This window comes from Nilaparvata lugens, chromosome 1 (genome assembly GCF_014356525.2).
Source record: "Nilaparvata lugens isolate BPH chromosome 1, ASM1435652v1, whole genome shotgun sequence".
Taxonomy (NCBI): Eukaryota; Metazoa; Arthropoda; class Insecta; order Hemiptera; family Delphacidae; genus Nilaparvata; species Nilaparvata lugens.
The window spans coordinates 19,729,080-19,750,463 of record NC_052504.1 but is presented as its reverse complement, the minus strand read 5'-3'; the positions used below and the strand labels follow the sequence as shown (position 1 = coordinate 19,750,463).

The 21,384-nt window shown below is 34.5% G+C and overlaps 2 protein-coding genes across 4 annotated transcripts; one reads left to right on the top strand and one right to left on the bottom strand.

Moving 5' to 3' along the window:
- Positions 1-867: 867 nt before the first annotated feature.
- LOC111053524 (1,2-dihydroxy-3-keto-5-methylthiopentene dioxygenase) lies at positions 868-16,249 on the bottom strand. Of its 3 annotated transcripts, none has more exons than XM_022340426.2 (5): positions 16,087-16,249; positions 9,892-10,027; positions 5,944-6,063; positions 4,174-4,353; positions 868-1,106 (listed from the first exon to the last, which is right to left on the bottom strand). In XM_022340426.2, exons 2-5 carry the CDS (start codon positions 10,012-10,014, stop codon positions 966-968), a joined length of 564 nt encoding a protein of 187 aa, XP_022196118.2. In that variant the 5' UTR covers positions 10,015-10,027; positions 16,087-16,249; the 3' UTR covers positions 868-965. The 3 variants fall into 3 exon arrangements, with proteins under 3 accessions (XP_022196118.2, XP_039277181.1, XP_022196119.2); XM_039421247.1 differs by lacking the exon at positions 16,087-16,249 and adding an exon at positions 13,982-14,142; XM_022340427.2 differs by lacking the exon at positions 16,087-16,249 and adding an exon at positions 10,603-10,732.
- Positions 16,250-17,047: 798 nt separating this feature from the next.
- LOC111056161 (40S ribosomal protein S26) lies at positions 17,048-21,241 on the top strand. The gene is made up of 4 exons (XM_039421282.1): positions 17,048-17,237; positions 19,297-19,474; positions 20,281-20,411; positions 21,148-21,241. Exons 1-4 carry the CDS (start codon positions 17,235-17,237, stop codon positions 21,184-21,186), a joined length of 351 nt encoding a protein of 116 aa, XP_039277216.1. The 5' UTR covers positions 17,048-17,234; the 3' UTR covers positions 21,187-21,241.
- Positions 21,242-21,384: the final 143 nt, after the last annotated feature.

The following is a 21,384-nucleotide window of genomic DNA, read 5'->3' as shown; positions in this document are numbered from 1 at the left end:
ATTTTGTAGAAGCAGGATCTTTCTGCAGCTGCCTGCGTGACCCCAAAGCCATAATTAATAACAATAGATCTAGACATTGGAAATTTTAGAAAATTATTGAACAATTGTGTTGTCAGCTGCATCGGTCATAATACGGTAATAAGACTAAAAAAAATACTGACTGATAGAATCTATTATTGTAGAATTTAAAATTTGCCGACCCAAGCTAATCCTACATTGGAGCCGACCACTTACGGCTGACTGGCGAGACCTATCTTTATAGATAAATATGATCAAACAGGTATTTTCTTTTCTTCGGTCCGTTTCTCCGACCGACTTCCTACATCAATTTTATAGACAAACAAAATAAATCGGCTTAAATGTAGGTCCAGGCTTAAGATGATCACACACCACCGTAGCGTAGCTTGAGGGACGTCATTTGAAAGACGTCGCCAATATATCTCCTAATGTTAATCAATCTGTTCATTTCAAACAGGCCGTTTTCCAACGTAGCCGTAGTACGTATCTCAGGTTGCATATGCGCTCTCAACAATAAAACTTTCAATTATTGTAATCAAATACAAAACGAATGAGAAAATAAATATATTTTGTTGTGAACTGTCCTTAGATTGCGTATTAATACGCTGGGATACGTGCCAAGTCGCCTGAAGACATCGCACAAGCTACGCTACGGCGGTGTGAAATGGCATTTATGCTGGAGTGTCTCAACTTCAACCTACAATTACTCCGCCCGGTCATGGGTCTGAGTCCCGCCCCCAAGCGCATGGCTGTTCAATAATTATTATCTCAATACCCACCGCACACGCAGAACCTCAGATTGTCATCATCCAGCAATGAAACAAGGATTGAATAATGTCTTAACATTGATCTATGTTTGAAAAAATATATTATCTATGCATATAATAACAGATTGCACAATCGATTTTTACAACAGAAGCTGCTCTTTGTTAATGTTGGTAACTTTTCTAAGCAACAATTCCTTTAGATTTGAATCCATGCTGAAGGCTTTCAATGTATTGTTTGCGGCATTCCATGTCATCAGCCGGCCGGTTATGTGGAGTCCACACTGGTTCACCCACAAAGTAACGCTTAGCTTTGATATAGTTCTGCAAACAAAAATCACAGCTTCATTTTGGCTTATATTTAGTATAAATATGATAATTTTGGTTCATATGATATGAACTGAATATGAACTTTGTTCATATTAGTGAAACAATAATAATATTGATACCGTTATTACAATCACCAATCAGTTATATGAATGATCAACGCTTACAATTCTTACATGTGGGAAAGGACAACGTTTTTCAAAACCTGGACATAAAATAAAAAAATTCAACTGAAAAGAATGAATGATAACAGTTCATTAAGCTGCGTTTAAACCAAAGTTATTAAAAAAATGTTAATAACTTAATCCTTATAGATTCTATTAGATTGAACATAACTTATCATACACATGATGAACATATGTGTTTGTCAAGTTCCGTTCAATCTAACAGAATCTATAAGGATTAATTTATCAACATTTTGTAGATAACTTTGGTGTAAATCCAGCATTAGTTCCATCTTGTTCAATAGTCTTCTTTTCTAATTGGTTGTTAGGAATCAATACGTCTCTATAACTGTTGATAGAGAGAAGAATATTTTCAAGACTCTTTTTCTATTCATTCAATAATGATGAAAGTGATTCATTATTGGATTGTTTCCCTAAGCGTTCTTGTAAAAACTAGAGTAAAAGAAATGCAGTGTCTTTTGAAGATTTATGTCGATATGTGAAGCTGCAAAACAACAGATCATGTTGATTCAGAAGCAAGTCGAAAACATCGGACAGAAAGTTGACGTGATCGCCCAAAAAGGAGTCAAATTAGAGCTTTAAAATAAGTCACCAGTGTCCAATAGAAGCGGTGATAGAAGAGGATCCGTTGACAACATGGAGAAAAGTGGCTGTAACCACGAAAAGGAAAATAATAAAGCTCAGAGTTTCAGTCTGTGGTCAAAGAAAATTTAAATAGAATCAAATATGGGGATGAACGACATGCTCAAAATATGCCAAGCAACTGCCACAGAAAGCTTAGACAGTTCCGAAATGTTAAATGTTAGACCTCCATCACGATTTCAAACTTAGATGAAACTGTAAAGAATGGAAGATGTAGTGTTAAGCATATGTTGTATTTATAATATTATCAGCTGTCCTAAAGAGTTGAGTTTGTTATAGTAATAGAAATAAACACTCACTTTAGAAGACATTCGCTAAAGAGTATTACTAATATTTTTACTTTCCTTGCCCTATTACCAGGAAAGTACTTCCCTTACCTATGGTAATAGGACAAGGAAAGTATTGCTTTCCGAAAAAAATTAAGGTACCCCAATTTCTAAATTTCTATACGTTTCAAGGTCCCCTGAGTCCAAAAAAGTGGTTTTTGGGTATTGGTCTGTATGTGCAGACTGTGTACACGATATCTCGTCTCCCAAACAACGGAATGACTTGAAATTTGGAACTTAAGGTCCTTATACTATAAGTATCCGAAACGAACAATTTCAATCAAATGCAATTCAAGATGGCGGCTAAAATGGCGAAAATGTTGTCAAAAACAGGGGTTTTCGCGTTTTTCTCGAAAACGGCTCCAACGATTTTGATGAAATCTATACCTACAATAGTCATTAATAAGCTCTATCAAATGCCACAAGCCCCATATCTGTAAAAATTCCAGGAGCTTCGCCCCATCCATGCAAAGTTTGATTTTAGATTCCCAATTATCAGTCTTCAGATACAATTTAAACAGTAAATTTCAGGTGGAAAGGATTGAGCATGACAATCTCTAAAATTAATGTTCAGTAACATTTTCACCTAAAAATGGACATAAGCTCGAAATTCAAGAAAATGTGATTATTCAATTGCAAACTGTTGATTCTATTAAATCATTCACTATGAAGAGGGAGCAGACCTCGTGTGTCTCCAGCGTTATAGTCCTGTCACCAGCTGGCTTAGATCTTAGTAGAATAGTGGTCTTGAGATGCGCGTGAACACTAGCGTCAGGTGATCAATTTTCATAATGGCAAGGAAAGTTTTGTGAGTGCGCCACACCAGATTTTGTATTTATATTTTATATTCTTCACAACTTTACATGGAAAGGACAATAAAGGACAATTTATTTTATGAAATTGAGACGAAAAGAAGTTTTGGACTGTAGTTTGTTTCTTTGTCCTTAAGTTGATTATAAATGATAAATAAATAAATAACCACTTTAAAATGTGTCAGCTGCAGCTCTTGAGTTTCACGTGAGACATGAGGTCGACCGTTGTCACCGTGAGGCCTACTCTTTACTTCTCCGAGCATGTTAATAGGATGTGCAGTTTAGCCCATAAAATTTGATTAAATTATGATGAATTTAATAAGTTATGCATTTAAAAACGTATCACAACACGAATTTTCCATCTGACGGTAACAGTAAAAGCGATCTTAATTTTAAAATGCAGCTAATAGGACGGAAATGTTCGATATTGCGAAGCACAAGATTGGTGAGAATAAAAGAGAATAGATAAGACAGAATTGCCAAAAAATAATTCAGCACCGGCGCTAGATAAGGTTTGTATTATCTTATTAATACCCCACATAATATAAACATAAATAGTCTTACCGAAAACTATTAATGAGACTATTACATTTAAATTATATTAATAAATATTATTACACTCAAATAACAATATAAAGTGACCTGGCTGGCTCAGGTCTGGTGTCAGTTTTCAGATCGAACCTGATCAATTTCAGGACCCTAAGTGACATGACCTAACGACTGTTATTAGATAGCCGGGACGACGAAATAACGTGTCGATCCGACAAATTTAAATGATCAAGTTTTAAAAATGACCTATAAAATAATATTCTCCATTGTTAGTACAAAGATGTAGTATTCCTCGAAAGTTCTTAAATAGTGACATTTTTCTTTGAAGGATTCACATTTAACAATTTTATACTTTTGGGAACACTTGGAGGCTACAGTTTACGAACATCTCACAAATCTGCAAGAGCTTGAGGAGTTCATCTCCCAGAAAGTTGCAGCCAATCAAATAGGAAAGACATGTGAAGCTATGATGAGCGTCATGGGGAGATTACACCAATGAGTAAATGAGAAATTCAGTAAAATGGTTCAGTCTTGGTTACATATAACTTACGTTCACGTCTAGTGTGAATCTATGATAAATTCCTTTGGGTATGATGATGAGATCTCCAGGAACCACTTGAATCCTTATCCATTGATCGGTCTTGTCTCTCACATCAAAGTAGCCGGAACCTTCCATCACAAGACGAATCTCTTCATCAGTATGCAAATGCTCAGTGTAGAAGTTTTTCAACTAAAAAAAAAACATTTTGTTCAAGAAAAATTACATCATTTTACTCTATGAATTAACTGCAAGAAATGCAGAAATGTCATCAATGTTTCACAGAAACCAGAGATGATATCGACAAGACATCATAATCGCTCTTAGTATTTGCACTCTCGCTGATTTATTATTAGACCAATAAGTGAGCAAAACCTTCCCAGGAGCTTGGATAGGTTAGTATATCATAATATACATGGTTTTTCTGCAAAAGATACATGAAAAATACCGCTAAGAATAATTTATTGAATAGGAATCGAAACCACTACAGCTGAAGATGTGTTGGTTTCAACACGAAACTGCAGTCTCAAGTACAAATCTAATAATAATATGGACATGACAAAAAATAAAACTGTGTTTTTTCAATATTTATTTTATAATACTTTTTACTGCATCCATTTCATAGAGTTGGTTGATCAGCATAAATGGAATTTGGTTGGTTAGAAATGTTATTAAGTAATGGGCTATTGTTGTGTACTGAATTATTGTTTCTTCTTCAGTTTGAATTCATTAAAATCAGTTGACTATGACACTACTTAAATACGTGGATTTTTTTACTGAGCATTGATAAACCGAATAATTGCTCTATTAAAGACAATAATTACAGTACATAATTCTACTGATGAAGACAAAATTCAAGTTTTTTAGTGCTGTTTTCAGTTAATTGTTTTCACATGCGCTATCGGCAGTAGTTTATTATTGCTACCGTAGTGTAGTGTTTTTTTTAATTGCTAGACTAGACTCACATACCGTTTTATTTTATACAAGTTCATTTATTATTCAACTTGTATATAGATTAACTTGACAATTATATTTCTCTTATTCATTTATCACTTTACTGACAAGATGTTCAGTAAAATTTCCAAAAATATACTTCAATATATTATACATATTCATGTAATTTTGAGGAGGAAATGAGTCAATTCATTATTAAAGGCACAAAGCCTGTTGAATTTCAATAATGATTAAATGTCACGAGAACCAATCAGAGAAGTCTTTTTAAAAAGAAGTCTTCACTCATTGGTTCTTGTAGAATTTAATTACGGTTAACAGGCTTTTGTGCAACCTGGACATAGAGTAGATTTTTTGCAAAGTTTTTAGTCTATAATATCATGGGCCTACAGAATGATTCAAATCAATAAATTGAATAAAAATGTGATTGACTCAAATTGAAACTATTATTTCCATGCATGAGACAAGCCTTTTCCTGTTTTCTTGATTCATATGATCAACAAACAATAGAGTTATATTGCATGGTGAGGTCCACGTTATAATGGCAATGGAGAAAGATAGAAGGACAGCATTGCCGATTCTGGTCTGCCTCTGCCTTGTATAGAACATATCTGATGAAAAATCAACAATATTTTATTCCTCAAGAAGATATTATTTTCAATTAATTTAATAATAAATTTCCATGATTGAGATTAAAATTTTTAATCTCAAAATTAGATTAAGCTAGAAACGGATAGCGCTATCTGCTTAGTCAAATGATAGACAAGGATAGCAACATTTTAATCAGATGCTGACATTATAACGTGGACCTTGATATAGATCAGCATTTACCTTTTCTTCATAATTTTGTAGACATTCCTTTGAACAAGTGATTTCATCTTCATAGTTATAGTTTCTCTCATGCTTGATTTTGTTCAGCAGTTCATCATTAGCAAGATTTTCTTCATTAATCTGTCAAAATGAAAAACATTAGCATAGTTTATATCATCCCCCACAGAAGAAATTGAGCTCATGCTAAAAGTCGATCGATGGTAAGGATTTGAATTTTAATAAAGCATCAGAATGTTTTTGAAGTATTTGTACGGTAACGATAAGACAGTTTATTTAATTTGGTGAGAGACATGAAATTAACATATTGAATTGAATTGAGTTTATTTCGCCAAATTATACATGATTACAATATTTAAAAAGGGCACAAAATGCAAGCAGCACAACGTAACAATTGTGTAAAATAAAACTTCATGACCTAAGGAGTAATACAATAGGCTAATTATATTAAATTATAATAGTGATACATTTTATAAGAAATAATAAAGGTTGATATCTATTAATAGTGTTATAAATAGAGAGCTTTAGACCATTATAGTTTATCCTAAGATCTGAGAAAATTGCACTGCAAAGCAAATCTAAACCCTAATAGTGAAATAATAATTGCCCACATAGGCCTGATGGGCCTGTTCGTGGGTCAATGAGTTCAGAACTGTATATTATTTATTATTCTACTGATAGTATTATATGTTATTTAATAATAAAGACACACACACACACACACCCAGACACGTTGAATACGGAGCAATCGCAATGGCATGGGATATATCCATGAGAAAAGGGTCTACACTTGACAGTCTGTTGACAAAGAGAGAAAGGGGGAAAGAAAGAGGAAATTAGGTAGGCCAATTTAGTGTTGGTAGGCAGATTGTAGCAGCCGCTCACATTGATCTACATCCATAGTCTTCAGCCAGTTTGAGACGATTTTTTTGTATTTGGATATTTTATATATGCCAGGCTGACTAATTTCATGAGGAATATTATTCATAATGGTGTGACACAGAAATGATATATTCCTGTCGCAAACTGAGCGTAAGTTACGCGGGAGACCCGAGTGATGAAATCGCGCATGCCTAGTAAAATGAGGGTGATTGGACTCTGAATTGAAGTGTATTTTATTCTTAAACATGTACAAAAGAACTGCCTTGATGAAGAGTTGCCTAATTCTGAAAACATCAAAAGTCAGGAACAACTGATCAGATGGAAATTTTCTGCAAAGGCCAAGGCCAGCTTTTATAATTGTTTTCTGGGTGACTGATAATTCATCTAGTAAGGTTTTGGGCGCACCTCCCCATAAAACAATACCATAGGACAAGACAGACTGGACATATGCAAAATAAACGGTTCTCAGGTGATTTATACTTAAGATTCCCCTCAGCTGGCTGAACACATAAATCATCTTCCTCAACCTACTATTGAGATATCTAACATGAGTGCTCCATGTCAGTCGACTATCTATGCATATACCTAGGTATTTGTAATCATACACGGTTTCTATCACATCACAGCTGCAATCGTCACACCAATCAGCACCGCATGTATGAACCCTCAGTTTAATGTTGGTAGGAGGAGCACGGCTGTCACGTAGAAAAATAGGCAAACATTTGGTCTTTTTAGTGTTCATACTGAGTATATTTGTATTGAACCAACTTTTCAATTGCCTCAGCTCACTTGAAGCGATTCTGTAGACATGCTCCCAGCTGTCCCCCTCAAAATAGATTGCGGTGTCGTCAGCAAAAAGCATCATTTTCCCAGACATATTTTCCTGAATGATATTATTGATGTAAACCAGGAATAGAATCGGACCAAGGGACCACACCATATCTAATGTCTTGTACGTTGCTTTCTACTTCTCCAATGGATACCAATTGGCGGCGGTTCGACAGAAAACTTTTGACCCAATCATGTGCTACACCAGTAATTCCTATGGCCGTTAGTTTATTTATCAGCAAATCATGATCAATAGAGTCAAATGCCTTTGCCAGGTCAATAAATAGTAATAGGATATATTTGTTATTATTTATGCCCTGTCTCAAATAATCACTGAGCTGGAAGAAACAGTTGGAAGAGTTGCGGTCATCCCTAAACCCAAATTGGTTATCTATTAGTATGTTATTATTCTTCAGATATTTGATGAATTGCTTCTTGAAACATTTTTCAATAACCTTAGAAATGAAGCTGAGAAGGCTGATTGGTCTGAAATTATTCAAATCGTCTTTGGCACCAGATTTATAGAGTGGAATGACTTTTGCTAGCTTGAGAACGTCTGGAAAAGTACCCGTAGTGAAGCTTCTATTAATAATGTGTCGGAGGGGAACTATAATAGAGTTAATATTGTTTTTCAAAAGACTTGCTGGTATACCATCGCAGCCGGGTGAAGAACCACCACGCAGCTCTGTAATGCAATTTTCCACATCCAACTCACTTACTTGTTGCAAGACAAAAACCGAGTTGATTGGCGGGTAGTTCATATGAAGTGGGTTATTATTTTGGTTTTCATTTTTTATAACATTTGCTAGAGCTTCTCCAACTTAGAAAAAAAATATTGAATTTATTAGTTATGTCAAAGGTGGTAGAACAACTCTCTGTCTGGGGGTTCCGGTTAGCATAATTACCATTTAGAAATTTTTGAATTGGGAATGAGTTATTTTGAGGATTAATACCCGATATCTCATTAATAGTTCTCCAAAATGATATGGGTTTAGTAGCGGATAGTAATTTTTGCCTGTAGTAGCTATTTTTGGTATTTTTTAATGATCTGTTCAAGGTTTTTCTAGTATCTATTGTGAGAATCATATGTGTACCTAATATATGTCTTTAAAAATATGTACCCACATATAATGTACCTAGCAGAATTCTCCTTCTTTTGTGTCTGAGTGAGAGAGCTTTGTAACGCGACGCGGCAACACTCCCCTCCATCTATTGCTGGCAATGTTCCAAGTAGTGTACTGGTCAGCAGGTATATTGGTTAGTGTATGTCACAGAGATGTTTTCATCACAAGAACATGAAGCAAAATGACACGGCGCATCCAATTGTGCGCAGGATGTCCGTCTGTGTCCACGCTACAAACTGTGCGTGAAGAAATTCAAATGAGGCTAAAATATATTTTATTCTTGCAATCATCAGACAATCTTGACTTTTCGTATGCCGGAAGCCTGGAAGGAGAACTACATCTAAATTGAGATATCTAGTTGATGTTTCCCATATAAGTCGATGACTTGTGCGTGAGTGATGAGGCGCGAGATGATAGAAAGAAATATCATAAATGGTATAAATTAAACAGGAAACACACAACATAGATAGATTAAAAACACTTAGAAACTTACATTATTGTTTGGAAATTTTCGACGAGCTCTGCCGTCTTGTCTTCTTCAACCATGTAGGGAGGCATATATCTGTCTATATCTACAGATAATTCTTTAAGCTTGAAAGATGATATGCCTAATACAGAATAATTTTCTTCGCTTTCTTTTCTCTGTACTATTCTCATCTTATTTATGAATTGCGGCGATAAAATATATGCCTCCCTACATGGTTGAAGAAGACGGCACAGCTCGTCGAAAATTTCCAAACAATAATGTAAGTTTCCAAGTGTTTTTAATCTATCTATGTCGTGTGTTTCCTGTTTTAATTAATATTATAAAATAACTGTAAAGTGTTTCTGTTATGTGCTACAAATAAATGGTATAAATATATATGTAAATAAATATATATTGAATGGTATAGAAAACGAATCCATGGAAGGCGCAGCGATAGCAGACTAAACTTGCGACGCTTCAGATCACGAGGCTACGTCGGTTTATTGATTTTAAACATTCATATCAAAAAAATGAATGAATGGGTTCAAGATTAAATTGATATTGAACTTAGGCCTATACAATACAATATTATCAAAATATCTAAATGAAGCATCATTATTATTGAATATGATATGAATAAAATTACAGCACCTTGAAATATTCAACACCAGAAAGTTGAAAGAGAGTATCGAGATCTATGAATTGCGGCGGTTGACGGTGATGCTCTTCTCGTTGGTCGGAGTCAGAGTCATCCATGTACCACACTTGCACCATTCTGTATTGATTTCTGAAATAATTGATATTAATTCATTCATGAAATCAATTTGATTGAGAGTACATAGTATTCATAAATCACAGTATCTACAGTAACTCAAAAATGTATAATCTGAAAATGTAGGCTATACATCTCACAGAAATTCACGTCCAATCTCAGTATTTTATTTACACAGACCAGAGATGAAATAGGTGATATAACTGAATAAACCTTGTGGTAGGTCTTGACCAGATTATCGGGATCGTTATTTATTCTTTATTGATTCATACAATAAGTACATCATCAAAATGATATGGAAAGAAAAAATAAGATAACCTTGTGCTATTCCTCTCCCAAATTTAGATAAGGTCTAAAATATTTAAGGTTTAGTCAGATTTAGGTCTTACTGAATAGTTTAAATAATCATTGGTAATTAAAATTTTCATTCTATGTGCAGCTTTCGAATAATTTTTAATGAACCCTTCCATCAACTTTGAAACTCTAAACCTCTCTCTCAGCTTACTAGAATAGATAGATCATAAATTAGAAAGCAAACGCTATATTCAACAATAATAGATATTTTTTCCTAGAAAAATTGAGTACTGTACCCTAATAAAAAACGCAATATTTAATATGAAAAATCTTGGTTTGAAAACTTCTGATTCAATTGCTCTGCAAGACAGAATTTTCATCTACTTGAGGTGTACAGTACACGCTTGCAGCTACTCTACTTGAGATAACAGCTTTATCTTAACTCTTGAAACTCTAACAATCTAGTTGCGATGATTTATTCAAGTACAAAGTACAAGTTAATGCAATCCCTATCTAAATAATAATAATATGATTATCATAGTAGTTAAGAAACTGAATTTATTAATATTAGGCGTATAGGCCTAAATCACAGTATTAAACCAAAACATTTCAAGAGGCTATTTTTTTCAATTTCCGGACGATTTTGCGATGTACGTCTCTTGTGTTTTCAATTTAATAAAACCTTGATAAATTAATTTCACAAAGATCTTATACTTAAAATAAGTCTTAGACCCAATTCACACAGAAAGGATGTCGGGCAGAGACGTAGCGCGTACTTTTGTCTCTTCCAGGTCTTTCCTATGTAAACAAATGGGTCAATGCGCCATGTCCCCACCCAAAGCTCATTCTATGTCAAATAGGCCTTACTATGAATAAATAAAGTTGAGACTTGGGCGAGCCCATATTAAGCGTTTTCAGAGTTGGCAGGACAGGAAGCTCTACAATTGGCTGATTGGGTTGGCCCCTGTAAAAACGCCTTATATGGTCTCGCCCTTGGACATAACATAATAATAATAATACTGAGGGTGATGCCCACATAAGCTCTCAGGCTTGTGTGTGGGTAATAAGAGTAAGAGGGATGATGATGAGAGATGACGACTACATTTTAGGTAGTCGGGACCGACGGCATAAAAATCCGTGTTGCCAAATTAAGCGAAATTTTCATCTTTATTTTTATCATCATATCATGCGATATTTAGAAATCCCCTATACGACTGGATACATTCTAATTGACAACTTTACAATGTCAAATCCAGTCATATGGCCTGGCATGGGAACATTGACATTTCGCACAATCTGACCACACGGATATTTTGTCCCAACTTGTTTTATTGAGAGTATAAATGAGACTATAAAGGGGTTCACGTTATGATGGCAGTGGAATAAAAAGATAGTAGAACAACTTTGCCGATTCTCGAACTTCCCACTGCCTTCTATAGAGGATAGCTGATACCAACATATCTGATAGGATATGCGCTATCTACTTATTCGTATGCTAGATAAGGATAGCAACACTAATCTTACTCAAATACTGCCATTGACGTTGACCTCACTATAGGGCTTAGCATATATGAATCAGTGTTCTTTAAAAGGGCGAATTCGACAATTTTTTCAAAATTCACTTTTTTGTTGTTTTGTGCTCTTTGATGATAGCTTCAATGATTTGGCTTAAAAGGGCGCCTGAAAATGCATTTTATACATAACCAATGCCAGCTGAAAGTTCTTGGTTCTTTTTAAAAGGACTGATTTGCTTCAAATCCGCCCCTTTAAAAAAAATCATTAGCTATTGCTGGATGAATCAGCTGTTCACAGCATTGTGTCGTGATTTGCAACCTATATTATTTAGACTGTACGGGTACTTAAGTGTACATACAGTGTTTGTTAACTTATTTTCGCCATGGAAATTATTCTAAGTCCTAGAAAAAGGAAACAAAGTAATGGTAGATTCGATAAAGTGGAACAGTTTTTCCCAATGAGGGGACACAGCTTTCTCCCATGTGATAGAGATTTCGGTATAATTTCTAGGGCTCTAAAAACCCATGATCGACTTTATGACATCCATCAACTAACCGAGCTTATTATTACAAGCTCAAACTCTGATAAATTAATTGTAAGAGAAATCTTCGATGCTACTGAAATCTATGATTTTAAAACGTGGAGTAGCCACGTAACACTACAAAAAGTCTTCCACTTCTGCAGAAACTAGAGGAAAAAATACCCCTAAAGAACAAAAGGTATACTTATCCATTAGCAATCTTTTTCATTTTGTTTATGAACACAATAAAAAAGGCTATGTCAAGGGATTTAGCAATATACATGGTTTGGTCTGTCATACCTTCTTCATGGCCAAACACCATGGTGATATAGGTACCACAAGCAAACAGAATAGCTTACCCTAGTGGCAAAGTTTCACTTAAAAAAGCCAAAGTTGATGACCTCAAAAAATTGAATGAATTCATACCCAACTCATTTCAGGATTTTTATGGTGAACTGTACTCTTGGCCCACCACTGAAAGTGAAAATCTCCCTGATAGTGACTTTGAAAATGATGACGAATAAATAATTTCATAATACCCAGGCTTCATGATTTTTTTAAGGTCTTTCAGTTGTAATCATAACATACAATTATGTAACTGCATATATTTTCTATCACATACAAATAATGGTTTCAAACAATACATACTTGAATAATTTTGAAAGAGTTATATCATTTCATATTCCTAAAAACTTTGGATTTTTTAAAAGGGCTGATTTTTTAAAAATTCAAAAATTATTTATGGATTACTACTAACTTTTTTAAGTAAATAAACTGCACTACAATGTTCCTAGTACATACTTCTAATAATAAAAAATACAGAAAAAATATATATTGAATAGGAAAGAATAAATAAAGTTTTTTTTAATTTACCAAAAATAGTGTTGAGTGCAAATCCGCCTTTTCAAAAAACACTGATTCATATAGGGCCTGGTACAGTAATGTCAACTATTTCCTTCCGAAGGAGCTTAGGCTATATATGGAGTTCGTTGCCTGAAACATCGTTGGCTACTGTTTAGTATGTTCACTGCGGTTGACACAAATGAACGTTTTATGCCATTTTAAGACCAGGAGCGGCCAACGCACTTGTGTGTTCAATAATTTTCTGAATAAAGCTATTCTGTACTCTCTGAATGAGAAATTCAGAGATTTGTCTAAATTGCCAGTTAAATTGTTTTGTGCACTGCTAGAATATCTTTACAATAGGCTATTTAAATTGACTGGCCTTATTAGTGGTTCTAGTAAGTAACATAAATTAGTACCGTAATTGAAAAATTTGATCACAGATTAAAACACTTTTTTTGTAAATAATGTGAATTTAGACAGTCTGATTTTCAATTTAAAAGAGAGAAGCTTATAAAAAACACATTTTTGTTGAGTAGATGAAAATAATGTATTTTGTTTGTTTTACACATAGGAAACTGTAGTGAACGCACATGTGCGTCGGCCGCATCAGCATGTAAATCGTGTACTGTACACTGTAACTTTTAGAACAAAAATGTACAGTCAACGTCAACGTATATGTGCGTTCACTATTATTTTGAATGTATGAACACATATTATAATGATCTTTATAAGCATAATAGTTTGCAGAAAAACTTCATTTCATTGTATCACCTCTACTTTGCGTCAACACTTACTTCTACTCTGCAGAACGATTGAGAGCAACAACTGGCCGGAGGCTTTCGGCCTCACTAGTCCTGAAGACATGTTGGATATGTTATTGGCTGGCTATTTAGTGGTCTTCCTCTTGTGTTCCCTGGGACAATGAGAAAAGTTTCATGCTTCCACCATCGAGAAAACCAACTTGGTACAGGAAACAGGTCATGGTTCAATGAAAATTTGGCAAGAGAAAAGAATCTGATGGAACTGCTTCACCATGAGCAAAAGATGGTCATTGCAGCCAATGAAACTACTGGTTCAGTCAGTACCTAAAAGTAAGAATATGCTACAGGACTCTTGTTAGCCTGGCGAAGAAGTAATATACATCAGGTATCATCAAGTCAGCTAATAACAACTGTAAAGCAGCCTGGGATATTATCAGTAGCCACTATCCGAAGAAAACACCACTCAGCCCTGATGACTTCAACAAGTGAAGTTGATGACATACTGGTAGACTTTCAGACTGAGGCCCAAATCCAGTGGCCAATGCTGGACAGGTGCAACCAAGGTTGGAGGCATGGAAACCAGTGGATGCAGTCGACAAACTTCTTGGAAGGAAACAACCTGCACTATTAAACAACCTCTTCACTACATGGTTTCAAGAATGGTTGATCCACAAGTGTTCATTGACAGACAGCATCCTTTGGAGGCTGGCGATTCCATTGTCCTCACACTGTGTGACCTCCGTAAAGCTTTTGACTACGTCCCTCACAAAATATTGATAGGAAAACTCAAGAGATACATACGGTCTAGGAGGCACAGTCCTGAATACAGTGGCATCTTACCTTGATGGCAGAAAGCAAGTGGACCGACTGAGTGTTGATATTTTAAAATTAAAAGCTGTGGAGCATGGAGTACCACAAGGATCAGTCCTGGGCCCCATACTGTTCATATTTATTATGAACGACTTCACGAGCAGGCAGGTTGCAGTACTTTTTGTAGATGACACCACCTTGACTTCCAGAGGCACTACCATCAAACAGGTGAGGGAAAAGTCTGTCAGTCTCATTGAGAAGGTCATGCTGGCTAACAAATTGGCTAGCAAATGAAGATAAAACAAGAATCCTAGTCTGCTCATTGAAGAGACAAACAGCTGTAGGAGAACCAGTGAAGCTACTAGGTTTCTGGATGGACGAGATGTAAAACATGAATCTTCAATAAAAGGATATACAAAAATTGTAAATAAAAAAAATTAACAGAAGGTTGAGCTTCATCATCATTTTCAACAGATGTGCAGAAAACTTCTAAACTACCTACCCATAAAACTGCTTAGATCTCCTTAGACTTCATGGATCATTGCCAGCCTCTCTGCAGGAGTCTAAGAATTCTAACTGTGTAAAGCCAGTATATACTGTGTTCACTGATCTGCTACAAAGAAGAGGTAATATTCTTGCGTACAATACTAGACATGCTGCCTCATATCTAGATATATCGCAGCAGACTAGCTGGAACTTACAAAACCTTCCCAACACTGTATATACAGTTTTTAACAGTCTTCCCAATGAGATACAAGACAAACCAAGTTCATGGTTTTACACAATATTGTGAAAAACAGATTCGTTGAAAGGCCACTTACTCTACTATGACGCAATCTATACAGCAAGTGATGGTCATCGATGGAGAAAACTGAATTACTCACTAGAGTTGAGTAAGAAGCTTCTTTTTTGGGATCTAGCACCTCTACAACATGAATATATAAGCAATTTTTTAAAAGTACGTTTTTTGCCACTGCCTACCATATCTGGAGATGTATCTGACCTTGGCAACAGCAAGTATTTTGGAAGTTATATTAAACACCAGCTCCTGGCATGAAGTTTTTTTTTCAGAGGGTCATGCACACGTTAGCTTTAGGGTTCTGCGTGGGCAATAGGTATTTTTGGAGTCATAAAATATCACAGAGAAAGGAAAGACTACTCCATGGAAATAGCTTACAAACATCAGAGACGTCCATTCTAAAGCAAACATCTCTAAATGAAATAACTCCATCCATGAATAAATAGGATATCAAAGTCTCTAAATACGATATTCATAGAACATGAATTAGAAATAAGTTATATTTAAAAATCCAGATTTTTTTACTAACCTTTTCAATTACAGTGTTCCTTTCTTAACCAACCAACAACTCAACTTTTTTGTTGATTTCCTGGTTCTGCAGTCGACAAACTGTCATGTGTCATCTGTCAAGAAGTTGCTGTATGATAGTCGAAGAAATGAAAGATCAACTTTTTTTAATCGAGTTGGCCGATCAACACGATAGTTTTAATCTCTCGACAATCGACTTGGAGATAAGCAAAACAAAATATGATTTCGAAATAATTATTCAAATCAATATAATTTTAAGTATCGAAAATTAATTCATGAAGTGTGATCATATTATTGTTTATTACGCTCATCATAATGATTGGGAATAGTATTTAAGATTGTGTGCGAGCATCTCTCCATTTTTGAAAAGTCAAAATTGCTTGAAAAGAGAGTAGCCGATTTAGAGGTTGTTCAAAAAGTATACTGCAAGTGTAAATTATTGTTAAATAAGTTGGCTAACCAATCAGTTGGCTTGAAACTAAAAATTAAAATGATGTGTAAATTATTATACTTGACGACCACGGCTGTAATACTTCTAGTAAGATCACTACAAGTATGAAAGTGTATAATGAGAATACATTGATGATACAGCATAATTGATGATACAAGTAAGTATCAAGTAGCATTGAATCCTATTTCTTTGAACTCAAGCTTTTAAACAAGAACAAAAAATATAGTAAAGTTCAATTATGAATAATTTTATTATATAATTACTAAATTTATTCGATTTCTATACAGTAACTTTCTTCATCAATGTAATTAAAACTTTCCTGGAAACTCAACTTCAGGTTTGTTAGTTTACAAGGAGCAAACATCTGAGTTATTATTATAAGTATTGAATCTTAAGATTGATTCAACAATAAATTCCACAACACTTTTGAATATCATAATATTAAAAATGTAATTGGAACTCAAAGTACCTTTTCAAAGATATAGTATAACGGAGAGTCTTTCTTCAAGCAATTTCTAGCATCAATTGAATCAGGAAGGAGTAGCCTCAGAAAATTTCTCATAATTGATGTTTTTTGTATTTTTACATTGGTAGTCGTTGTTTCCTTTTCAGCGTCCGCCATAGCAGGATTCCTCATCGGTATTCGTGTCTCTAGGGGTTTGTTTTAGCTTAATTTCATCAAATCAGGATTTTGAAAGATGGTAATTATAATTTTTTCTATAAAATAATATATTTAATTAATTTTTACATGTTTTGGATAAAGGGTAAAGATAATAGATAATGATCAGCATCATATGATTAACTTGATGTGAAACACGTGTAACTAAACTGTTGTAAAATTCTATCTTTATTAATAATAATATCCAATAAATATTGACCTTAAAAAAGATTTTGAAATTTTCCATGGATTTACTACTAAATCAATACGTAAATGTATTAGTTGCATGGTACTTATCTTAAAAGTTATCATTTTAGGTTAGAAAGTTGGAAGAGGACAAGTTATAATACTTTGCACATTAAGGGTCGTTTGCACAGTTTCATTTTAAACTCGATTAATCCGTATCAAGTCTAGTTTGTTATAATATAATTTATTTCTATATTAAACCACCAGCTTACTAAATTTAGTTTGAGCTTTGACTATGCAAATGGCCCTAAGTCGGGGTTGCACAAAAATCTATAGAATTTCAACTGTTTAATATATTTCAATGATACGAGAGTCAGTAAGATTTCTAAATCACCTCTTCAATTTAGTACGTAATCTTTATAACATTTCATATTAAAATGATTGTGCTATAGGTCGTTGTTTTTGTAATATGGTGAAACATGAGGCCACGAATAACAAAGTGCCTAGTGAATTGCGGGGCATTAGTTCTCATTGCGTTTACTAGCTCAGTACTTCTAAGTTGCCAGCCAAAAAGATTCTTGCAGTTAACTGGTATATTTTTGTCTGTCAAACTTGGCGTATTTAGGTTCTCTAGTCTTTAGGTTCTTTACTATTGTGAAAAATAAACTTGTTGAAAAGCTACTCTATTTACTAAAAGATTAAGTGAGGAGATTAACTAAAGAAGAAGTAAGGAACCTCTTTTTTGGGGATCTGGCACCTCCACAATATTAGTAATAGCCTTTTTTTTAGTACAGTCCATCTGGAGATCACAGTCCACAAGCTAAATTTCCACAAGTAATTTTTTTAGGTTTTTGTGACATTGTATCATCGATTCCAAAAGAATATGTGTAATTGATGAAGGAGAAGGTAAATGTTAATTAATATTAACCCAATAAATATTATAGGTAGACGACCCTAAATCTTAGCCAATGGGAGGATAAATCTGAGTATAAGGCTCAACTCACACTTACGCGACTCAAGTCGAGAAAAGACTGCGACTCTAATCTCTTTTCGACGCAGCATGTGTTTTCAAATAGTGACACTGAAACCAGTCTTCGCGAACTCACGACTGTGAGACTGAGTCGAGAGTCGACTCGGACATGTTGGTCGAGCCTCGACTTGAGTTGCGTAGTACCGACCGTGCATTTTTAATGAAAGTGAGATTATATTTGATGAAAGTGAAGTTTTATCATCTAAGATAAGACAATAATACGAATTCAATATATTCATAATAATTATTATAAAATTTGTTATATGCGAAGTAGTGACGGATTCGATCTTATATTTTTAATAAAGTAAGGTTAGAAATGGAGTAGAATGGAACTAAAGTAGTGAAAATAAACAAAAAATTCATTAGGTTGAGAGACTGGAGTCGTATGATTTGAGTTGAGCCTTAGCCGACCCCGACAATATGTGGGTGTAGAAATGACCATTCACTGTTTGCACGAGCTTGCCACTACTGTTGACACAGCCTGATGATGTAATGTAATACGAGCCTTAATATCATGTCACTCTTATAAACAAGCCACACAAACCATTTCTCAAACAAGTCAGCAGGGCAGGTAAACAAACCAAGAAAACTATTTAGGCCATATTTTTTTGGCTTTGTATCCATATTTTAGTTCCATGTAGACCAAACAAGAATAAACATTCGATATTGTTATTACAGTGAATCTCATTCCAATCTGTACATTTTTATTAACTCTGTTGAATTAATGTGTATACTTCATCTATATATTTAAAAAAAATGCTTCCGTTCTTAATAACGTTCTCAAGTTTGCAATTGAAATTTAGGCTAGTCAGTGTTGTGTAATACAGTGAATTTTGTCAAATACAGTTTCTTTTATAAATTGATCCTTAACTATTGATGATTTCAGACTTGCAAACGTAGGAATGGAGGACGTTCAAAGCATGGCCGTGGTCATGTGAACCCGGTTCGTTGCACAAATTGTGCTCGTTGTGTTCCCAAAGACAAGGCAATCAAGAAATTTGTTATCCGCAACATTGTGGAAGCAGCTGCCGTCAGAGATATCACTGAAGCTAGCGTATACACAGGTAATTACTTGAGATATCTCATGATCTAAAACTAGCAATCCTTCTTGTAAGCTATAATTTTTCAGCTTAGATTAATTTTGCTTTTATTCCAATCTCAATATTTAGCTAAAATAGGCAATTATGTCTACGTTATTTCATAATTCATGGCTCTATAAGCTATACTTTCAAGTCTTTATATTGCAACAAGGATTTCTATAGTAATTTGTTAATCAGACATGATTCACGCGATGTATTAGAGTAAAATTAGCAATTTTGTTCAAGCCTTGTACTTTGATTTTCAAAGTAAAAGTTCTTTGAAATGAATTCAACTTGATTGCTTATTTACTTTTGAGTTCCTCACTTTTCCATAACTTCTTTACTAACTCTCTTCTTAAATGGGAAGAGTTATTTTATCAGGCCCTAACCTTCATGATATAAATAATATTGGATGTCATGAAATCAAGTTTTATTATAAACTTGAATATCGCAATTAATAGGCCTATAATTTTTCAAAATTATTATTGACTGAATTTCTCATGCTCTAATGGTTTACAATTTTAAAATAGCATGACAAATCGATTGCAGAAATAAATAGTAACTAATAATAGCTAACTGCACATGACGTAATTTTATAGCCAATTCTTTGTTTATTTACTAAGTTCTGTATTCTTTCATTCATTTACTGTTGAAACTGATATTTAGCCCATCGTAGTAATACCTTGATGAGCTGATACTCGTTATAGGTTATTGAAATGAGAACTCAATTTATCTCTGTCGTTATATTTTCATAGTATGTGACTGATTAGTTGATTTGTTGGATTTGATAGGTTACCAGCTGCCCAAGCTGTACGCCAAGCTCCACTACTGTGTGTCCTGCGCCATCCACTCGAAGGTCGTCAGGAACAGGTCCAAGGCCAACCGAAGGATCAGAAGCCCACCAACCAGGAACTACTCCAGGGTGAGTCACAAGTCTTTGTTCTCCTTTTATTGTTGTCTATTGAAATCCAATTGTCATCAGTTTTATTCCCAAATTTCGATGCCTATGGTTGTTAACAATTGATTCGTTCATATTAATGTCGATGGCTCATCATCACAATAAGTTGGTTGCCTGATTGCCGGCCAGGATAGCCGGGTCGACTAAGGCGTTGCACCCTTCAGTCTGCTAGTGCTACCTGGTCGCGGGTTCGAATCCCATCGAATAGGCATGAACGTTTGATCATCTCATAAATCACCCTTGCACTTCCCATTACCCACGCACAAGCAAAAAAGCTCATATGAGCAACATCCGCAATAAAAAAATATAAGTCCGGGAAAAAGTATTTATAGGTAATGCTAAGTCAAGAGAGATAAACACTGCTCAAATGTAGAATTTTTTATTTCCACCAAATTGAAATAGAATAATTTTATTATTGAATTATTAAAATACATTCAATATAATATTTTTAAAAAACGCTAGGCTACCTTGTTCTTGAATCATGTCGAATATTTATGAACTGACTAACAACACACTCTTTCCATCAATATCCAAATTCTGTGTGTTTTATTGCTAGAAGGTTACTATAATAGAAAAGGAGGCTAATATTGTTTCTCAATCAGAATCTTGTTAGTAGGTGGAATGGGTGGCTGGTGTTCAATAAAACCCATATCTATTTGTTGAGTTGAATCAGCATTCAGAATATATTTCTTATTTTCAGGAACCGATGAGGCAAGGTGGTCAGCAAGTCAGGAAATGAGATTGTGAAAGTGTTATTTTCATTTTTAAACAATAAAATGGTTTCTTGAAACTTATTTTTGGTTTAGTTTTGTCCAAATTACATCTTCCTTTATTAGTCCTCAAAGTTGAATTTTCAAGGAAATAGTCTTATGGAGTAGCGAATTAATACCCATTTGGAGGGAATAAGTCACCCTTTTTTCAACTACAATTTTTATGA